Source organism: Urocitellus parryii, chromosome 9 (assembly GCF_045843805.1).
Source record: "Urocitellus parryii isolate mUroPar1 chromosome 9, mUroPar1.hap1, whole genome shotgun sequence".
NCBI classification, from domain to species: domain Eukaryota; kingdom Metazoa; phylum Chordata; class Mammalia; order Rodentia; family Sciuridae; genus Urocitellus; species Urocitellus parryii.
The window spans coordinates 36,330,325-36,352,663 of record NC_135539.1 but is presented as its reverse complement, the minus strand read 5'-3'; the positions used below and the strand labels follow the sequence as shown (position 1 = coordinate 36,352,663).

The 22,339-nt window shown below is 38.4% G+C and overlaps 1 protein-coding gene across 4 annotated transcripts; it reads left to right on the top strand.

Moving 5' to 3' along the window:
• Positions 1 to 4,052: 4,052 nt before the first annotated feature.
• On the top strand, positions 4,053 to 22,339 carry Rbak (RB associated KRAB zinc finger). Of its 4 annotated transcripts, none has more exons than XM_026407186.2 (5): positions 4,053 to 4,325; positions 7,002 to 7,060; positions 14,987 to 15,113; positions 15,367 to 15,462; positions 16,265 to 22,339. In XM_026407186.2, exons 2-5 carry the CDS (start codon positions 7,046 to 7,048, stop codon positions 18,151 to 18,153), a joined length of 2,127 nt encoding a protein of 708 aa, XP_026262971.2. In that variant the 5' UTR covers positions 4,053 to 4,325; positions 7,002 to 7,045; the 3' UTR covers positions 18,154 to 22,339. The 4 variants fall into 4 exon arrangements, with proteins under 4 accessions (XP_026262971.2, XP_026262972.2, XP_026262973.2 ...); XM_026407187.2 differs by having other exon boundaries at positions 14,965 to 15,113; XM_026407188.2 differs by lacking the exon at positions 4,053 to 4,325 and adding an exon at positions 13,699 to 13,744 and having other exon boundaries at positions 7,008 to 7,060.

Genomic DNA, 22,339 nt, shown 5'->3' with positions numbered 1-22,339 from the left:
CTATACCTAGTGCATCCTCATTTAAAATTTACCAGAAATTAACTGAAGATTTTTAGATTAAAAATTGCTATTTTTTGAAGTGTTGCCTGTCAATCAGCCTAAATTGTCTTATTGAGATTGGCTAAAAATATCTGCTCTCCAGGTCAAATACCTGCCAAACAGTATTGTATAATGCAAGTAACCAAAATGAGGTGTATCAGCAGTGGTTCAGGTCCAGCTGGTATTACTAGTGGTGTGAGCTGCTGGAACTGCATCTGCAGCTGTGCATGTGTGCAGTCTCCTTCAGGATGTTTTTTTCTAGCTATTGAAACATTTTTCTGTCCAATAAGCATATGTCATTTTTCTTGATTCCTGCTTTACAAAGCATGTGGGTAGAGTGTTGGACTTACCTCAGCTGCTTCTCTGCAAAGTGGCGAGGTTTGTGGCAAAGCAGATGACTATAGGAAATAAGACTTTCTACAGAAGTAATAGATTATAGACAGTCTAATTCCCAATTGTTTGATCTTTAATTGAACCTGGTTAAATCCATCACCTTTGCTCCATGAGGCAAGTCCAGGGAAGGTTTGAATCTGAGTTTAGGAGGCTGAATAACAGAAGCTTAGAAATTTGGATCCATTTCACAAATCCATGCAAAATCAGTTAAACAAACATTGTTCAACAGATACTAATTATAGCTTCATGGTCTTACCAGTGGGTTTCTTTGTATACAATTTGGCAAAGGTTATCTGAAATACAAGTGCTAACCCTAAAAAATGGAGAAATTGTCAGAGATTTTTTGTGACATTTAATGCCAGATAACAAATTAAATAAAACCAAGTATCATGAAGAATTATAATAATAGGTGGGGATATATGTTATGTCACAAGTCTATGAATAAAAGAGACTATTTGCCAATTTGTTTGGAAAATAGATTATATACTAGAAAAATTTTAAATTTAATAGAAGTTAATGCTAAAAATAATGAAATAAGTTGCTATCTCTGATGAGGCAAATCCTTTGCAAGCAGGAACCAAGATTGATTTAGGAATACAACCCAAAACCACCAAGAGAAACCACATCACAGCTGTAAGGATGGCTATGATAACCAAAATAGAAAATAACAAATGTTGACAAAGAGAGAAACTAAAACTCCTTTAAGATTTCCCATGGAAATATAAATGGTGGAAAACAGTTTGGTAGCTCCCCTACAAGTTAAACAGACTCCCCCTGTGATCCAGCAATTCTACTCCTGCATATATATCCCCAAAGAAATGAAAACAGGTATCCAAAGGATCTGTACACATACGTTCACAGCAGCATGATTCACGGTTGCCAAAGAGGGAAAACCACACCAATGGCCTCCAGTGGATGAATAGGTAAAAAAATGTGTTTCATCCATATGAAAGAATATTTTCAGTCTAAAGACAAAATGAAAGGCTAGACGTGCTGACATACAGATGTAAATATACACCCATTATGCTTTCATTGTCCCTCAGTTGCAAATTCACCCTTTTGATTATTCTGTGATCATGGAGCTGGTCCTTGCAAATCTCTCTTTGTCAGCCAGAATAATGTTAAACCCTGTCTGGAAGGAATGCTGGGAGAGATAAGTTGTTCGATTCATTCTTTGTCCGTCTTTTGTTAGATAAGAGAACTGGGCTCAGAAAGTTGCCCTAGTCACATAGCATAAGTGACAGCTGGAGCTGAAGCTTGGGTCTGCTGCTGGAGCCCCCAAATTCACCTGCTCTGAAGCTTTTTTACAAAGGTAGCCCCTCTCCATCTCCTCTCCGCTGCAAGCAAACATCTGGAAACCCTCATTCCAGAGCTTGGGTTTCATTCCCATTGCTTACTCTGACCTGCTTCCCCATCTTGGTTCCCAGCTGCCTCATCCCATGTGGATCCCTATTCTATCTAGCTCCTGGACAAGGACCTATGTTTCTACACCATCTGACACACCTGCATTGATGTGCAGAGTGCAGGGGTGCTTTGTTGGCTCAAGGAGGCACTGGAGTGGGGTCAAATGTTTGCCTTATTCATCCAGGTGGCTGGTGGCAGGTGCTGAGACTGAAGTGGTTGACACCAGTCATTACCTACTTAATGACCTACAACTACAGGTCAAGAAGGAAAGCTTACCTGACTTACCCAACACTACAGAGACAAAAACCTGCTGGAGAATGTGGGATTTGATTTTTGCCCTATCTTAAGTGCACATCATATTTTTTTATATTGTAATTTTCCTTTTAAAAAACTTTTTGGATGGGGCTGGGAGTGTAGCTCAAAGGTAGAGCGCTTGCCTAACACGGGTTAGGTCAGCACTGCATGAAAATAAATAAAAGTTTAAAAAGGGGGCGGGGCTAGCTCAGGGGTAGCGCACCCCTTTCAAGCATGTATAAGGCACTGAGTTCGATCCTCAGTGCCATACAAATAAATAAAGATATTGTGTATCCAACTCCAACTTAAAAAATTTTTTTAAAGGTTAAAAGAATTCTGGAGTACTTTGTAATTATCACATACATGGATTTATTATTTAAAATATTCTTGTGAAAGTGCATCTTTATGTTAAAATACATTGTGTTCATTATCCTGAATATATTATTTTTAGCCTTTACTTTTACCATATTCTTGGACATTGTTATTTGCATCTTATAGGTTTTTGTTTTGTTTTCTTTTGTTTTTAAGATGGGACTGGGTGTGTGGCTCAGTGGAAGAGTGCTGGCTGAGCTGGGTTCCATCCTTAGCACTGTAAATTGAGAACTTAATAAATAATAAATAAAAGATTACATTTTGTTTGTTGACAAAAGGTAGAGACTGTCTCTCTTCCTTTTGCAGAGGTTTTCCTTTAGAGAACTGATCCTAGAAATATTTCCTGTCTCCCTTTGATTCACATCTAAATCTTTTAAAAAGTGGTATAAGCTGCTTGCCAGCATTCCAGCCAGGAATGCATTCCTAGGCCTGAGTCATCTCTCTAAGATGTAAACCTTGAGGAAGACAGCGACACTATGTCCCTGTCACCTTGGGAGTTTGGTGCAGGCACCCTACTCTGACCTGTATCTACCTGCTTGTCATAGAGATGTGAGAAGTTTTGCTTTTCGTTGGGATAAAGGCAAGAGCTCGGACCACCACTTCGATTACCAGATGAACTCAGGATGAGTCCTGTGACAATGGCGAGCCCACGGTGAGACAAGTGCTTTCACCCAGGACCAGCTGCAGTTTATCTTGAGCCGGGTGCGCGGGCTGGAGGGTCCCTGCTTGGTATTAGAAAGGCGAGGCGTCCTCCTGCAGTCTCCTTAGTGGTTCGCCTAGGATGCGCATCACAGTCTGGCTCAGTGCTTCCTCGGGATTAAAATGGTTGTCTTCACTTTCTGCATTTGTGCAGAGGAATTCCTGGGTTGGCAGATTTTGTTTTTACTACTTCCCCCACCAGCTTTTAAGAACCAATTAGGCCAGAGAACTGTTGCATTATTTCAGCCAAAAATAGTGAGAACCCATTGTGCTTATGGTCTCCTTTTCGAGGACGGACATTTGTACCTAACTCTAAACGTGATCTTCTCGGACAGGCACAGTCACAGGTGGTTCCTTTCAGTTGGTGTGCGCTGTCTTTTTGCAGTTTGGGCACATTACTTGTGCGATCTGGAAAAGCTACGGTTTATATCTTCTTTCCCTTCCTTGGACAGCACCGCTGGACATCTGCTGTAGCCTAGCCTTTGAAAAACTTCTGCAGGACACACCTTCTTCGGTTTGTCAGAACTTGGGTCCCTACCGAAGGCTCTGAGGAAGAGAGAACCTGGGCTCCCGGGACCAACCACTCAACCCGCTGCTAGAAGCCGAAAGGGACCGGAGACAAATGCGAAACCGAGCGCGGGGTTCGCGGCGGCCAGGACTCTTAGCACAGCAACTCTTAACCGCAGGACGAGGCAGAGACCTTTGCATCGTTCCCTAAGTCCGGCGGCGCGCAGACTTTTGGGAAATAGAGTCCGAGTAGGGGTCCCGCGGGCTTCGGGCGGCGTCCTGCGCATGTGCAGTTCTCCCTGTGTGCGTGCTCACGCATGCGCCTCGCCGCGGCCTCGCCTGGCTTCCTGTCCATCCAGGTGACCGCCGCCCGGGTTCCCAGGCTGTGCCCTCGGGTGGGCGAGGATTTGGGAACCTGTGGGGTGCACGTCGACCGGACGGGCTGGCGTCAAGTGTGCGTGCCTGTGTGATCTAGTGTCCGGGCCGAGGCTCGAGCGCGACTGCCGAGCCCGCGGCGCTGGGCCCGATTGTTGGCCGGGCAGCAGCGGCGGCGAAGGGGCAGCGGAACCCGGGCGGGCGGTGGCTTCCTTGGCAGCCAGGCCGGCGCTCGCGGGACGGTGAGTCCTGAGGGGGCGGGTCTGGGCCCCGCAGGGAGGCGCGGCCTCAACTTGTGCTGTAGGCCCAGCTCTGGCCTTTCAGAAAACGAAGGGCCTGGCAAGGGGCAGCGCGACGGGCGGGGCGTAGCAGCGGCCAGCTGGAACCTCCCGGCGCTCTGTTGCCCTCGGGGAGTCGCGGGACCGAAGCTGCACAACCTCAGAAGAGGCAGTCGTGGTTTTGCTCGCCGCTATGAGCGGACCTTAGGTGCAGCCACTACGTGGTGGACATTAGCGCGGGGGGCACAGAAGGGTTTAGCGGTTTCTCGGTTTGGGTGGGGCCAAGGCGGGTTGCACGGTCTTCCGCGCTCTGTGGGAAGATCTAGAAGGACACATGGACACCGGCCTCAACTGCGACTTATATCTGCACCCCATCTTCCCCTTCCTCCTCTCAACGCTTCTGTCTCAGTGTGTCAGTAAACCTCCATGGGCACCTCAGTTCTGTGTTGAGTTCCCCCTCGCCCTCGAAGAATCATAATGCAGCAAAGGAAAAATCTCTTACTTCTTTGGTTGGTAGAGGAAGGCTTTGTGCCTGACATGGTGGATGACTTGATGAAGGTCATGGGGTTTGTTGATAGGATTGCATTTAATAGTAGTCAAACTTTCAAGCCAACGTTCTGTCTACTGTATCCTAGTTTTTTGTTTTTTTTTTTAAGTTAGTGCACGAAGCCAGGCATGGTGGCACATGCCTGTGATCCCAAGGCCTTGGGAGGCTGAGGCAGGAGGATTGCAAGTTCAAAGCCAGGCTCTAAGCAACTCAGTGAGATCCTGTCTCTGAATAACATACAAAATAGGGTTGGGGATGTGGCTCAGTGGTCAAGTGCCCCTGAGTTCAATCCCTGCTACCCCCCCCCCAAAAAAAAGAAATAGTGCATCATATATATCATTGCGGAGTTTACTCTGACCTATAAGTAAATGAATATAACATAGTTTACTCCATTTCAATCCCAAGTACTACTCTATTCCCACTCCCCCATCCTCCCACACTTCCTCTACTCTTTTGGTTTTCCTTCTGCTTTTTTTTTTTAATTGGTGCATTAGAGATGTACATAAAAGTGGAATTCGTTGTGTTATGTGCATACTCATGAGATAGTAATTCATGAATAAAGAGAGAGATACTGAGTCTCAAAGGAAGTGCCCGTAAACCATGGAAATGCAGAAAGCATCCATAAATAATTGCAACTCCTGAACAACATCCTCTTAGCCCATGCTATTAATGCAGGGAAAACCTTCATGAAATTATGTAGCTCGATCTTACTTCTAGTCCAGACTCTAGCAACTATTCCTTTATAAATATAACAGCCCTTATCAACAAGTTGCTGTCTCCTCCTCTGGAAATAACCTGCATCCTCCCTTGCATGTATATTCCTTGCTTTATCCCAAAGGTAACTCTTAATTTTACCCCCATTCTCCCTTAAATATGTATCCACTTTCCTAAATGAACTTCTGTTTATTCCTATGACTGCATGCTGTATGCGAAGAATCCCACTGGTCCTGAGTCAAATTCTCCCTTCATTCTGGGACCCCCTTGCACCCTTTTTGCAAGACATGTCTTCTCCCTGGCCACATGAACATAATGTAGTTTGTTTCATTCTACAATTCCTTCCCTCTCCTCTCCTTCCTTCCTCCCACTTGATTCCCTTCCTTTACTCCAGTGTTCTCCCTTCTGTTTTCATGAGATTCCCCCCACCTTTTTAAATTATTATTTAAGATTCCTTATTTCTCTGTAGCTTCCATTTATGAGGAAAGGTCAGATTCTCAATACCTGTGGCTTGTTTGCTTTTTAAAAAATTAAAGAGACAATAAGACACATGAGTACTCTAAGGGGAATTTTTTTTTTCCCCACCTGTGTCAGGCTGACAAAGGAGTCAATGTTTATGTTCACCATTGAGAATCTTTTTTTAATTTTTATTTTTTTTATTGATTGTTCCAAACATTACAGAGCTCTTGATAAATCATCTTTCATACATTTGACTCTATTGGGTTTTGAACTCCCATTTCTACCCCAAATACAGATGGCAGAATCACATCTGTTACATACTCACATTTTTACATAATGGCATATTAGTGACTGTCTTGATCTGTTACCTTTCCTAACCCCTACTATCCCCCAATTTTTATTTTTTAAAGAGAGAGAGAGAGAGAGAGAAATTTTTTTAATATTTATTTTTTAGTTCTCGGCGGACACAACATCTTTGTTTGTATGTGGTGCTGAGGATCGAACCCGGGCCGCACGCATGCCAGGCGAGCACACTACTGCTTGAGCCACATCCCCAGCCCGAGAATCTTTGTTTTAAATATTTATTTTTTAGTTGTACACAACACCTTTATATTTTTTATTTATGTGTGGTGCTGAGGACCGAATCCAGGGCCTCGAATGTACTAAGCAAACACTCTACCACCAAGCCACAACCCCAGCCCCGTCATCATTGAGAATCTTAAGTCGTCTAATTACCACTTGATCACATTGGAATTCGAAAGGTACAAGTGTATGCTTCCTCCCTCTCACCCATTTTTTCTCTTCTGAGAGTTCAGGGATCAGATTTCATTGAGCTTAATTTCAAGGTTCTCATACAGGTAATTCCTACCTGTGCAGGCCAGGTAACTGCTGTCTTCAATGACCTGCTTCTCCTCCCTTAGGTCCACCATCAACAATCTCTACACTTTTCCAAGAGCAGCAGAAAATGAACAAATTGCAGGTGAGTTTTCTGTGTATATTTTCTTTCACTTTCCTTTGTAATGCATCTTAGGTTTTTAAGAATTTGTACTTTAAAATGGAAATATAGAAATCAATAAAAGACGGCAGATCAGCACTGAGACTCTTCTGTCAGGGACTTAATGTGTAAGTAATGTGATACTTTAATGAAGGTAATGAAGCCACAAACGTGGCTCAGATGTTCTTGACAGCCATAGGGACAATATCCATTGCAGCATTTACATCAGTATAAGAATCCATTTTTGTTACTTGTAGCTTTTAACGATTTCTTATGGCTCAGAAAAAAATTTCATTGCTAAAATTGATATGATTGTGGATAGCTTTCCTAATAACAACCATTAAATCATTGCAATGCTGACTTACTTGTTGGCTGTGTCAGCAGATGGCCAGCTGCCCACGGAGAACTTGGTCATATAACTTCCCAGGGACCAAAGTATTGAGCTAAGTAGACACATTTCTGCTTTTACTCTTTTAAACTACAGATGAACCTAAATCATGGGGAATGAGCTGATCATTCTTGAAATATTTCTGTAAGTCCATTTTGGTTGCATAGCAAACAATATAAAAATAATTATCTTATAAAGATTTTTTTTACTTCCCACTCACATTTCCCTTTTGAGTGTTTTGGTTGCATCCTCACCACTTTCCTGAATCTGTGAGGAAGGAATGCTGGAGATTTAATTATGGTCAAATCCAGCAGCCTTTCCAGTTCTTATCCACTATGACTCTTAATCTGCTTTGATATTTGTTACTTCCAAACTGATTGATACTTTTTTAATGGTGTTTCCCTTCTTTGGGCTTAAAAAAATCATCTGTAAGTATTTCTTTAAATTATAAGGAGTCTTTTTAACAAGGGTTAGAGACTACCTACAATGCCATTCTTTTTTAGTATATAATATCCAGTGTTCAGAATTTCAGTTTTCCCAACAATATTTTTGATTTGCTTGTTTTTTTCAGAATATAGGTAGATTCCATGCTGATTGATTGATAAGTCTTTTAAGTCTCTCAATAGTAGTTTCCTTAATATGTTTCTTGTGTTATCGTTTGCCATTTGTTTTTCTTAGAAAGTGGGTTGTTTATCCTCAGTTTCCCAGTTGGGAATGTGTTGCCATCATTTTACTTTTAACACATTTTTAAAATTCTTTGTATGCCTTGTAAAAGTGTTGGTTTGATCTGGAAGTTCAATCAGATTTATGTTTAGTTCTTTGAGCATTTGTGTCCCTCTAGAGGCACATCCTGTCCTTCTATTCTATCCTTTTTGTAAGTTTAGCATCTACTGATTGATGTTGATTGTCATGATCCAGTAATTCACTAGGGAAGGCAGGATGGTAACCCATTAATTCTACCATTTCTTCATTTATCCGCTAGAATAATTTTCTGAAAGTAAACATTTCTCCATTTTAGTTAAGTGGTTGATACAGAAAAAAATGTTTTCAATGTATTGGGTAGGCTCCTGAGCAGCATGCTTTTTTGTTTGGTTATCATGAACCAGTGTGTTCTTTTTTTAAATTTTTTATTTGTTTTAATTAGTTATACATGACAGTAGAATGCATTTATGCACTTTGATATATCAAACATAGATGGGATATAATTCCTCATTTTTCCGAGTGTACATGTTGTAGAATCACATTGGTCATGCAGTCATATAATAACAATGTCTGTTTCGTTCTTCTTGCGCTTTAGAAGTCGTATTAAGGAAGTCAGATCCTAGGCTGACATGGTGAAGATTTGGGCCTACTTTGTCTTCTGTTAGGTACAGGGTCTCTGTTCTAGTGCCTAAGTCTTTGATCCACTTTGAGTTGATTTTTGTGCAGGGTGAGAGAGAGAGGTTTAATTTCATTTTGCTACATATATATTTCCAGCTTTGCCAGCACCATTTGTTGAATAGGCTATCTTTTCTCCAGTGAATGTTTTAGGTACCTTTGTCTAGTATAACAGAACTGTATTTATGTGGGTTTATTTCTGGTCCTCTAATCTGTACCATTGATCTACATGTCTATTTTGGTGCCAATACCATGCCATTATTTTTACTATAGCTCTGTAGTATAGTTTAAGGTCTGGTATTGTGATGCCTCCTGCTTCACTTTTCTTGCTAAGAAATGCTTTGGCTATTCTGGGTCTCTTCTTTTTCCAAGTAAGTTTTATGATTGTTTTTTTTTTTCTGTTTCTATGAAGAATGTCATTGGGATTTTAATAGGAATTGCACTAAATCTGTATAACGCTTTTGTTAATATAGCCATTTTGACAATATTAATTCTGCCTATCCAGGAGAATGGGAGATCTTTCCATATTCTGAGGTTTTCTTCAATTTCTTTCTGTAGTGTTCTGTAGTTTTCACTGTAGAGGTCTTTCACCTCTTTTGTTAGATTGATTCCCAGGTATTTTATGTTTTTTGAGGCTATTGTGAATGGGGCATTTTTATCCTAACTGATTGTGCAAGGGGACATGATATCTCCTCCTGCAACTGGGGTTTGTCTATTTCTCTTTGCAGTTCTATCAGTTTTCACTTAATGTATTTTATTAGATATATACACCTTCAAGATTTTTATGTCCTTGATTAATTAACCTCTTTGATATTGTGAAATGGCCTTCCTTACCTCTGGCAATGTTTTGTGCTGTAAAATGTTCGTTATCTGTTATTTATAAAGCCACTTTGGCTGGCTTTCTTTCTTTTTAAAAATATTTTTGTAGTTGTAGATGGACACAATATCTTTATTCATTTATTTTTATGTGGTGCTGAGGATCAAACCCAGTGCCTCACACTTGCAAGGCAAGTTCTCTGCCACTGAGCCCCAGCCCCAGCTCCACTTTATAGTAATGTTGGCATGGTATATCTTATCTATTGTTTTACTTTTAACCTGTTTGTCTTTATATTTAAAGTGTATTTCTTACAGGTAACCTAGAGTTGGACCTTATTTCTTTTTATCCATTTTGACAATTCTTAATTGGGGGCGTTTAGACCATTTACATGTAATGTGATTATTGCTGTGTCTGGTTAAGTTATAGTCTATTGTCTGTTTTCTATTTGCCGTGTATTGTTTCCTTTTTCTTCTTAATCTTCCTTTTGACTGGGGTTTTGTTTTGTTTGCAGTGCGAGGGGTTGAACCCAAGGCCTTATGGGTGCTGGGCAAGTGATATGCAACTGAGTTACACTCCCAGCCCCTTGATTATATTTTACTATCCCATTTTATTTCTTTTGTTGGGTATTAACTATAATACTGCTTTGATACTTTAATAAGTGCTTTAGAATTTATGGTGTGCAATTTTATCAATAGTTTATCTTATAGAAATACACCATTTTACTTAAAAATATAAGAAGCTTACAATAGTATACTTCCATTTTTCTCCTTTAGTAAATTCACTTATTTTTTTTGGTATTTTTTTTTTTAACACTTAGATCACTCGCCTGGTTGGTGTAAGGTATGAGTGCAGTTTAATCCATGTCAAAATGGTTATCACTTGTCTTTCATTTTATTGTCAACCTTAGAAATACTGGAGGTAACCAACTTATAAAGAGAAAAGTCATTTATTATTTAGCTCACAGTTTTGCAGGACCAAGGTGTGATGCTGGCACTAGCTCGTTTTTGGCTACATCACATCATGGTATAGGTGCTTGTGTGAAAGAGCTTATGCCACCAAATGGGAAATGTGTGAGACTGGAGTCCCACTGTGTCTTCTGATCTCCAGTGACCTAAGAACTCACTAGGTCCCACCTCTCAAAATTCAACTACCTCCCAATAGTGTCACGATAATAGGACCAAGATTATAATCAAAATGGACTTTTGGGGGACCCAGGCCACACCCAGCCATAGCATCATTTATTAAAAATCAGTTCTGCTTCAGTGGTTTGAGATGTTCTCATTATCACGTAACCATGATTTTTTTATTTTTATATTTTTTAAAATTTTTATTTTATTTTTAATTGATCTATCTCATATACTAATACCATACTTTTTTTTGGTGCTGGTGATTGAACCCAGGGCCTCACATGTGTTGAGCACACACTCTGCCACTTCGCTACACCCCAGCCCTACCAAACTATTTTAATCATAGAGGCATTGTTTTAAATCCAGAAATCCAGTAGTGTTAGGCCCCCTTTGTAACTTTTTTAAATATTTTCATAGTTATTCTCAGTTTTTTTCCTTCTTTATGTGAACCTTAGTATCTGCTTGTCTAGTTCCAAGAAAAGGCTTTTTTTTTTTTAGATATCCATTTTTTTTATTCATAAGCTATTTCTTTTTAAGAAAAGGCTTTTTGATATTTTTTGTTGAGATCTCATATTTATAAAATAACAGGGTAACTGAAATTTTGTATTATTAAATTTACTTACACCAAAGCAAGAAACATTTCATTTGTTCATGTCTACTTCACTGTCTTTCAGGAGTATTTTAAAGTTTTCATCAGTGATTCTCTTGAGTTTTTATGTCATCTGCAAATAGAATTAGTTTTTGTTTTAATCAGTTGTATTCCTCTAATTATTTTCTCTTCTCTAATTAGAGATAATGAGCATTTAACCTTGTTCCTGGTTTTACTGGGAGTGTGTATGTTTTCCCATTAAATGATCCTTACTTTGGTACCGATAGGACTGAAGCATAAATGTGTATGTGTATTTATATATATGTGCGTGAACTTAGTAGTATATACATGTGCTTGTGTTTGATACATATGTGTGTATGTGTATATACTGTGCATATTAGGGTATAAGAGTATGCTTGTGTCTTAATGTATGTGTATAAATGTTGATTTTAGTATCCATTGATTTCTATTTTCTTGAGTTTTTAAATCAGGTGTGCATTTTAAGTATTATCAGGCTTTTTCAGGAGATATAAAAGTTTTCTTAGTTGTATTATAATCCATATTCATAGTTTTTTTATATGCTTATCTAACCTATAGTCTTAAAATAAGTCCTCTTTGGTAATTATAATATTTTTTAAACCTGGTATTGGATTTTGTTTATTAGCATTTTATTTTAGCTATATTGACAAATGATACTGGTATATAATTTTATGTTATCTGTTGATGTCTATTGTAACCCCCACAGCACCACTGCCTTCTGGAATAACTTACTCCATAAGAATCTACTTTCTATGAGAGAATTTGTCAGCTAATTTCTTACCTGTGGATAAACTTGGATGCTCTGCTTGAGGTAGCAGCTCTACCTTTGCTGTCTTAGGGGGTCATTCTGGGGTCCTGTATAGTTGTGGCTGCACCGGTGGATGTCCATTTGGGGTTAATGCATCTTTTATAATAGAATGTAACATGTTCACTGAGTACTTGCCTTTTTATATGTTTGCAGTCCCCAGATCTGCTGTGCTTTTTTTTTTTTTTTTTTAGAGAGAGAGAGAGAATTTCAATATTTATTTTTTTAGTTTTTTCAGTGGACACAACATCTTTGTTTGTATGTGGTGCTGAGGATCGAACCCAGGCCACATGCATGCCAAGCGAGCGCACTACTGCTTGAGCCACATCCCCAGCCCCCCAGATCTGCTTCTTACAACAACACTGAAAACCCTTGCTTGCTGATGTTTCACTAAGGTTTGAGTGTTTTAAAGAAATTATGTTCTTAGGTAATAAATTGTCTTGCTTTTCTGAAAGTATCTTTTAAAGTGCCCACAGGCTTAAATAATAGTTTGGCTTGCTGTACAGTTCTAGGTTCCAAATCTTACATTTTTCTTTTAAATTTGTGGGCAGTTCTTCATTGTATTCTATCAGATGAGAAGTAGAATGTCAGTTACCAGGATTAATAGTGTGTTTTTTTCCTGATAACATTTTAGGAATTTTTTCATACTAGGATTTGAACCCAGGATGCTTTACCTCAGCGCCTTTTATGTTTTATTTGAGACAGGGTCTCACTAAGTTGCTGAAGCTAGCTTTGAACTTGCAGTTCTCTTGCCTCAACCTCCCAAGTCACTAGGATTTCAAGGCTTTTAGGACTTTTAAACTTTAGGTTTTTCGTTTTGTTTTAGAAGTGCTAGTGATCAAATTCAGGACTTTACCCATGTAAGGCAAGTGCTCTTCCACTGAGCTACATCCCCAGACCTATTTTAAGATATTTTATCAGGAAATTTCTGGATCTCTGTATTTTCCTCCCCAGTATTCTTGTTTGTAAATTAGAGGCCCCTTTTGATGAGAAGGCTTACATGTTTCCTCAGCCTGGGTGTCATTTTCAATTTTGTCTTTAGTTATTTCTTTTGTTTATCCTCTTTGTTCCTTATTTATGAAAATGTTGAACCTGTTGGATCTCAGTTTTGTGTTGTGAATTATATATTTTGTGTCCCATTTGTTAATCAAGTTTCTTACGTGAGAGTTTTTAAAGCAATTCAACAATCCAGTCTTTATGTACTAAGTAATTTGCTCAAGTTGCTTTGAGAACTTTGAGCCTTGTTGCTTTGAGAATATATTTTTAGAGTCTGCCTTTAGGGAAAAAGAATCCATATCCAATATGGATAGAGTTGAATATGTATGTACTGGTTTACCTGGAATAATCTTGGATTGCACTTATATTCCAAGTATCCTATGTTTATCATTTGTCCCAGACAGAAGTTTTCTCTTTAGACAGTGCATTTATGGTTGTCCTAGTGACAGACGTCTGTTATTATATACCCTGCCATGTCTCTGTAGTGCCATATCCAGAGGGTTCTTCTCAGATCCACCATTCATCTAGCTGGTAAGTGTGCTTAAATCAGATCATCATGTGAGCTACTCAGCCAATCACTATGCTACCCACAGGAGCCCTAGGCCTGCCATGGATTTGGAGATTCTTAAGGACTCTACTGGAGAACCTGCTGTTTGCTTTGGCTGCAGCCCATTAGCCTCTGTATAAAGTTGTGTCTCATGGCTCCAGGCTCTTTTTGTCTTTTACTCTTCTCTGGACCTCAAAGATGTCCTCGGAGAAATTCCTAATTTCCTAGCCTCTGTGTTCCACTGCTCTTAGGAGAGTGAATCTCTTTTTCTGTTTGACTTGGGCTTTTTTGTTTCTTTTTGAGGCAGGAAAGTAATTGTGTACATTCACTTTACCCTCTTGAATTACAGTCGACCCTTATTGTCTCAAAAGCTGTCCTTAGGAAAGGACCTTCTTGGTGTCTTTTGGCCTGTTCTACACCAACCTTTTAAACATTGATGCTGCTTCAGTTTTTGCCATTGGTATTTAAGACTTCATCGTCATCTTTTCATCTCAATTTAGTTACATGGTTCATACTTAGGGGCTTCAAATTAACCAAATCTGTAAAGCCTAATCTGAGAGCGTAAACTTAAAAATAGTTTGATTTCCTTTTGTTACACCACTTGCACACATCACTCTATAATACCTTTGGTTATTCATTCAAACAAAAAGTACATATTACTGCAAGAATGAGATTTTGAAATAAGGTGAAAGAGGTAAACAACTTCATTTTGCAGATGGCCAAAAGTAGCTGGCTGTGCAGATGAAAGAGGCAAAAGATCAAAGAGTGGAACTGGGCAAGAGCAGCAGAATAGTGATGGGAAGGAGAGAGACAGGGCCTGTGTCACGGTTGCTATACCGTGAAGGGGTCCAGGAGAAGGGAAGGACAAGCCAGCAAAGGAAACAGAAGGAAGTGAGAAGGAGCAAAATGCATGTTTATGTACAAGTCATCTCCTCATTAGGCTGTCATCCTTTTGAGAGCAGGAATGGTATTGTTGAAAACTCAGATAGTTCAGTGGTAAAATGGGAACTCGGTTGTACCTTGTTTTTTAATTTTGCTTTTTTTGTTTCTTATATATTAAAGAACTCAAAGGCAATGTGTTTCCAGTAAGTTTGTATTTCTTTCACAGTTCAAAATATAAAATAAGGTATACAGTGTTTGTAGTTAACTTTACCAGTGAGCTTGGGAAGATCTTGTCTCTGTGTTTCTGTTCCACATCATCCAGTTTTGACTTGATGCCGCTGCAGGGGCCAGTGTCATTCAAAGATGTGGCTGTGGACTTCACTCAAGAGGAGTGGCAGCATCTGGATCCTGAAGAGAAGATGACATACAGGGATGTGATGTTGGAGAACTACAGCAACCTTGTCTCTGTGGGTGAGGACAGCTTATGTTCTCAACACTTTCAATTTAAGGATTTTGTCTTTGAATTTGAATAAGATCTTTTATTTCCTTTTGGGCCTAAGTTGAATGTTTGTAACTTTATTTCTCCATTGAGAGGTAAAAAATTTTTATAAGGTAAAAAATATGGGGCATTTTGTTATGCAGCTTGTGAGGCAAGTTATCCTACACTGCATAGATTCTAAAGACAGCCAGCTAGTCTGAGTCCTTCTTCACTTCTTATTAACAGGGTATGATGTAACCAAACCAAATGTGATCATTAAATTGGAGCAGGGAGAAGAGCCATGGACAATAGAAGATGACTTCCCCTCTCAAAGTCATTCAGGTCAGTAAATAGAGTATCCAGTTTTTTAAAATGGTCATCCCTGTTAATGTCCTAGGTGCAGCTTAGGAATTTGATAATTAAGGAAGTCTTATGGTAGGGACATGATTGGTTTGAGGAGTTTATGCCAGTAAATTCAAATAATGTTAATGGTTAAACTTAATGAGCATTTGTTTTGTGTCATAGACTGTTCTAATCCCTGGTTATGGGACTGTCTCCAAACATGAGGAAACTGGTGCTTTTAGAGTGTTTGTATGGATTTATGTGCAGTGTAGAAAGACAAAGATTTGGGAAGGGTCTAGGTAAGTTGTAGTATTGAAATGAAGTGACAGCTTGCAATTTAACATAAATTATAATCTGTTTCTTCTTAACATAATCCAGACTTGAATATATTCTTCACATTGTTCTTGTCTTCCACTGACCTCTTTTGCTCTAAGGCCTTTCATTTCTGTCTAACTCTAGCACTTTTTCAATGATTTTATTCTCGCTCATCATGTCTTGAGTTTCTTTCATCTTTATTACTGAAGTTTTACACATTATACTACATAGTAATAAAGTACTTGTATTTAACGTGAATTAATTCCTTTTATTTTTAAATGCACTGAGTCCTATCCTGTCCTTTTCCTTCACCATGTCCTTCTACCCCACCCCTATGTGTATGTGCATTTTCTATCACAAAGAAAAAGAGACATATACACTCGGTTATTTTTATTTGTGGAGATTGACCCTAAAACCAGAATCAGCTCCCATTTTGTTGGTTGGTTGTTCAGATTCACATGGTTTGTTTAATCTTGTTCCTTTTCAGAAGTCTGGGAAATTGATGACATAGTAGAGAGAATCCAAGAAGATGAAGACCAACATTCAAGGCAAGCTGGTGATGTGCACAGCCAAACCCTGATGGACGACAGAGGAGATGCATTTGATGAAACTTATGTGGATACACACTGTGTTCTTTCAGACATAAATGCTCACAGTTGTGTTTCCTGTGGGGAGAATTTAGAATCTATTTCAGAATTAATTAGTAGTGATGGAAGCTATGCCAGAAAGAAAACTGATGAGTGTAATGAATGTGGGAAAAGTTGTCATGGAGAAAAATCCTATGAGTTCAGTCAAAATGGGGACACCTGTTCTCAAAGTGAAGAAAGCATTCTGCAGAAACCCTTTGAATACGAGTGCATGGAAGCCTTAGACAGGGAAGCTGTTTTCATTGCTCACGAGAGAGCTTATATGGGGGAGAAGCCCTATGAATGGGATGATTCTGGACCAGATTTCATCCAGATGTCAAATTTTAATTCCTATCAGAGGTCACAGATGGAAATGAAGCCCTTTGAATGCACAGAATGTGGAAAGTCCTTCTGCAAAAAGTCAAAATTTATCATTCATCAGAGGGCTCATACAGGAGAGAAGCCCTATGAATGTAATGTATGCGGGAAGTCCTTTAGTCAAAAGGGAACCCTCACTGTACATAGGAGATCACACTTAGAGGAGAAGCCCTATAAGTGTACTGAATGTGGGAAAACCTTCTGTCAGAAGTTGCATCTCACACAGCATCTGAGAACCCACTCAGGCGAGAAGCCCTATGAATGTAATGAGTGTGGGAAAACCTTCTGTCAAAAGACACATCTCACCCTACACCAGAGAAACCATTCAGGGGAGAGGCCATATCCATGTAACGAATGTGGGAAGTCCTTTTCCCGTAAGTCAGCCCTCAGTGACCATCAGAGAACGCACACAGGAGAAAAACTTTATAAATGTAATGAGTGTGGGAAATCCTACTACCGAAAGTCTACTCTTATTACACATCAGAGAACACACACAGGAGAGAAACCCTATCAGTGTAGTGAATGTGGGAAATTCTTTTCTCGGGTATCATACCTCACCATACATTATAGGAGTCATTTAGAAGAGAAACCTTATGAGTGCACTGAATGTGGCAAAACTTTCAATTTAAATTCAGCCTTCATTAGGCACCGGAAAGTACACACAGAAGAGAAACTTCACGAGTGTAGTGAATGTGGAAAGTTCTCTCAGCTGCCATGTCTCACTGATCATCATACAACCCATTTAGAAGAGAAACCCTATGAATGTAATGAATGTGGGAAAACCTTCCTTGAAAATTCAGCCTTCAGTGAGCTCCAGTCACTTCCAAAAGGGGAGAAAACCTATGAATGTAATATATGTGGGAAATCATTCTCTGATTTGTCATACTACACCATACATTACAGAGGTCATGCAGAAGAGAAACCCTTTGGATGCAATGAATGTGGGAAAACCTTCTCCCATAACTCATCCCTTTTTAGACATCAAAGAGTACACACGGGCGAGAAGCCCTATGAATGTTACGAATGTGGAAAATTCTTCTCTCAGAAGTCATACCTGACTATTCATCATCGGATTCATTCGGGAGAGAAACCCTATGAATGTAGTAAATGTGGGAAAGTCTTCTCTCGGATGTCGAACCTCACTGTACACTACAGAAGCCATTCAGGAGAGAAACCCTATGAATGTAATGAGTGTGGGAAAGTCTTTTCTCAGAAGTCATACCTCACTGTACATTACAGAACTCATTCAGGAGAGAAACCTTATGAATGTAATGAATGTGGGAAAAAATTCCACCACAGATCAGCCTTCAATAGCCATCAGAGAATTCATAAAAGAGGGAATATGAATGTACTCGATGTGGAAAACCTCTGAAGTAAAATCTCAATTTTTAGAAAAATAAATATGGGAAATCCAATATTGTTCATCTGAGTGTTCATGTTCCTGAATGGGGAAATGCACTGAGTTGCTAGATCCATTTTAATCTGAATTTTCAAAGAAGAATCCCTAAAAGTACAACAAAAGCAAATCCTTCAGCAAGACCATACAGCTCATGGGACACCAGATAATTTATACAGAGGAGGAACTTTACAAATATTTAATATTTATTTTGGATTTAAAGCGTATTTACATATCAGGGAATCATACTAAGGAGAAATATGTCAATATGATGAATGTGTAAAACATTATCTTGGAAGTTGTAATGCCAAAAGCCATATTTCTAATGTAGAAACAGGTGTTTATAGGAAAGATACCAGAAGCTCTCAGCTTTGAATTCATTGCATAAAATGAAGTTTAAAAATCATTAAGAGTTAATTGATCATGAGGACAATAGCATTAAATAAATATGTGGCATTTATTATCATGTTTTAAAATGCAGTTTAATGGTAGTTCTATGCAATTTTATGCAAGTTTGGATTTGCGTGATTTTATGAAAAGTCAGTATTTCTTGAGTATTAGAATGGCAAAATGTACTATTAAGACATATTGTCAGTGAGATAATATTTGATAGTTACAAAATAAAAAAGTATGTAATTTTCTATTCTTTAGATGAATTTGCAAGTGGGATTTTAGTGAATGCTTGCCTCATCAGTACAGGGGAGAGTGATTTTTTGTAGTTTTCAACTGTACTTGAGCAAAAAAAAAAAAAAGAAAATTTAAAAACACTTGATAAACTATGCATTCATTATTTGGAGTTGAAGTTTCAGTGAAAGAGAAACTGCACTGTTCGTATATACAAAGTATCCCAACTCCCATATACCACTCTTGTTTTCTAATCCACAGATTTTGAGGTATGTCAAGTGCCAGTATTATGTAATTCAGAAATTTTGTCCACATTTTTATCTCATCAAAATATGGCATCATTTTGTGTTTTTACTCTTATTCCCAGTATTTCAGAACAAATCTCTGAGTTTCTAGCAGTCAATTTTTGGTTCATTAACTTAGTGTTCTTTCCTCATTCCTGCTAGAAGTGTTTGGCTACCCACTATTTTTTTATATGGCATAGATAGTAAATCCTGATTATTCTAAGCCAATAGTGACAATTCCACTCTAATTGCCAGTATAGTAGTAGGGGACATGTTCCAAGATCCTGAACAGATGCCTGAGACAGTGAATACTACCAAACCCTTATAGGTACTTTGATACTGCTAACAGTCTATGTGATTACCATGATGGCTGCAGGTAGCATATGCAGTGTGGTTCACTGGACAAAGCAATGATTCACTTCCCAGGCATGATCGAGCAAGTTGATCACTGAGTGTTACACAGCTTAAAGCTTAGGAATTATTTCTAAAATTTTTCATTTAATGTTTTTGAACTGTAATTGATCCCAAAAACCTCAGGTGTGGAGGGATTTCTGTAACTTGTTTATAGTGCTCACATGACCCACACCTGAACAAACAAAATGGAGATGGATTTGTTCTGGAAAATGAATTTATTCCTAGCAGTGTCATACTCCAAGAATGCAAGGTAGCTAAATATTCAAAAGTGAGGATCTACTAGTAGATGACTAGTAGTTTGTTGCCTAGCAAGCATAAGGACCTGGTTTCAATACCCCAGCACCACCAAAAAAATAAAGAAGAAGAAATTTAAAAAAACTGATCACATGAAGTGGTCTGGTATGTAGGAAATTAATGTGATAAAATTAATATCCACTATGATCTTGGCTAAATACAATTGAATTTCCTTAATTGGATAAAGAGTAACTTAAACTACAACAAACAGCATACTTAGTGATAAAATGAAATTTTCTCCCAAGATGAAAATATAGATGAGGATATTCACTGTCACAAATTTTTATTCAACATTATGTAGGACGACCTAGCCAGGAAAGTAAGGCAAGTACAGCAAAGGCATAAGGATTGGAAGGGAAGTAAAACCTCTTCAGATAATGGGATTTTGCACATAGAATATTCTGAGAGATAGAATTAATAAATTGAGGGCTGGGGAAGTAGCTCAATGGCAGAGTGCATGCCTAGCATGCATGAGGTCCCGAGTTTGATCCCCAGCTCTGGGGAAAAAAAAAAAAAAAAAAACAAGCAAGGTCCCTGAACCTGAGGTCATATTGCAAAAATTCTCTTTCACTATACCAGCAAATAAAATAAAAAATTTAAAAGCAATACCACTTAAAAAATCCTCAAGTGCCTAAGGGAAAATTTAACATTTTCAAGAACTTTTATCTAGGAAAAAAATCATAGCACAGTGAGAGGGATATATTTTGTTTGCAGATTTCAGGATAAAGTTTTCCCTAAATCATATTCAGTGCAATCTTAAAATCCTAGAAAGTTCTTTAATGGAAATTAGCAAGCTAATTTGAAAGTTTGTATGAACAGTCAAGAGGGCCAATAGTAGTCAAGGCTGTCTTGGAAAACAGAACTGGAGAATTTTTATTCCCTTGTACCAATGCCTGCTATAAAGCCATTGAATTATGATAGTGTGATACTGGCACAAAGAAAACACCAACTGAACAGAATATAGGGGTTCTAGAAATAGACCCATACATACACAGTTGTGCAAAAATGATGGAGAAGTACAGTGGGGAAAAGGTTATTCTTTCCAATATATGGTTTTTTTCCCCATCAAGTTGCATAATTTTAACAAAACGGAGAAATCAGTTTTGGATAGTTACAGATCTAAATGTGAAATGTATGTTTTATTAAGAAGACCTCAGAATCTTAAAGCCTTAGATTAAGCAAAGTTTTCTTAAGATCCAAAAGCATTAAACTATAAAAGTTTTGTTAATTTGAATATACTAACTTTAAGAACTTGTTATCAGACACCATTACGAAGGTGAATAGGAAACTAAAATGTACAAGATATATGTGTCTTCATATATGTGACAATTGAGTAGAAAAAGCATGGGTACTTTTTTAAAAATGAGGAATCAGTAAATATTTTGGGCTTTGTCATACCTGCCCAACTATTTGTTAGTTGCTATTTAGTATGAAAGCAGCCAAATATACTTCATAATTAAACGTGCACAGCTGTTTCCCAGTAAAGCTTTATTCACAAGCACAGGGGACAGGATTTGCCCTGCATCCTGTGGCTTTCTGGTGTTTTCTTTGGAATATAAAGGAACAAAGGGGAACATGGGCAAAAGATCTGGTTGTTCGCTTCTCAAAAAACAACATCCAGAGATGACCAGTAACCATGAAAAGATTTTAGCTTTGTTAGTAATCAGGGAAATGGAAATTTTAAATAATATTACTACTACCACCCTCTGAGATGGTTAAAATTGAAGGCATGAGAAAGCACGAGGTTTAGTAAGCACGTAAGCAACAGGAACTCTACTAGTGAAATTGCTCTCTGATAAAAACTGTTTTGGAAAGTTGGCACTTATCAGCTAAACATGGGTATAAGCCCTTACCCAGGTCAGGCAGACGTGCACATGTGTGTCCACCAAAGGACATATGCTTGAATATGCATACTATGAAACTGCAAGAAACCCCAGAATTATCTTAAGACGTAATTAAGTTGAATAAAGTGGTATTTTTTCACAGCAAGATACTGTAGGGCTTTGAGAATGATTGAACTTTTAAGTCCACAGAGCAATGTTGCTGAATTTCACAATTCTGAATAAAGAGTCCAGACATGCAAGTAGACTACATGATGCTACATAAAGTATGAGGACAGGCAAAATTTGTCTATGCAGTTAGAAATCCATAGCCTCAGCCAGTGTTTAATAGGGGTGTTTATCTGGTGCTGATAATTGTTTCTAAATCTGGGTGCTGAATGTCTGTTCTGAGCTATTTACTTAAGATGTGTATTTTTCTGCATGTATATTACACTTTGATAAAAAGTTTTTTTGTAAACCAAATGGCTAGTTCACTCTTTCAAGATATTTTTCTAAATGTATGTGAATATGCTACATAACAGGAATTAAATGGTAGATTTTGCATAATTCTGTGTAGGAAATACTCTATAGTAGTTTTAAAGGTGTCTACTAAGATTTCCTACACGGTGTCCTTAAAGCTTACCTTGATGTATATTTTAAGGAAAAGGTTAAAGGGTCATTACATATTTTGTCATTCCACACTTTTGCATATATAATATGAGTCTG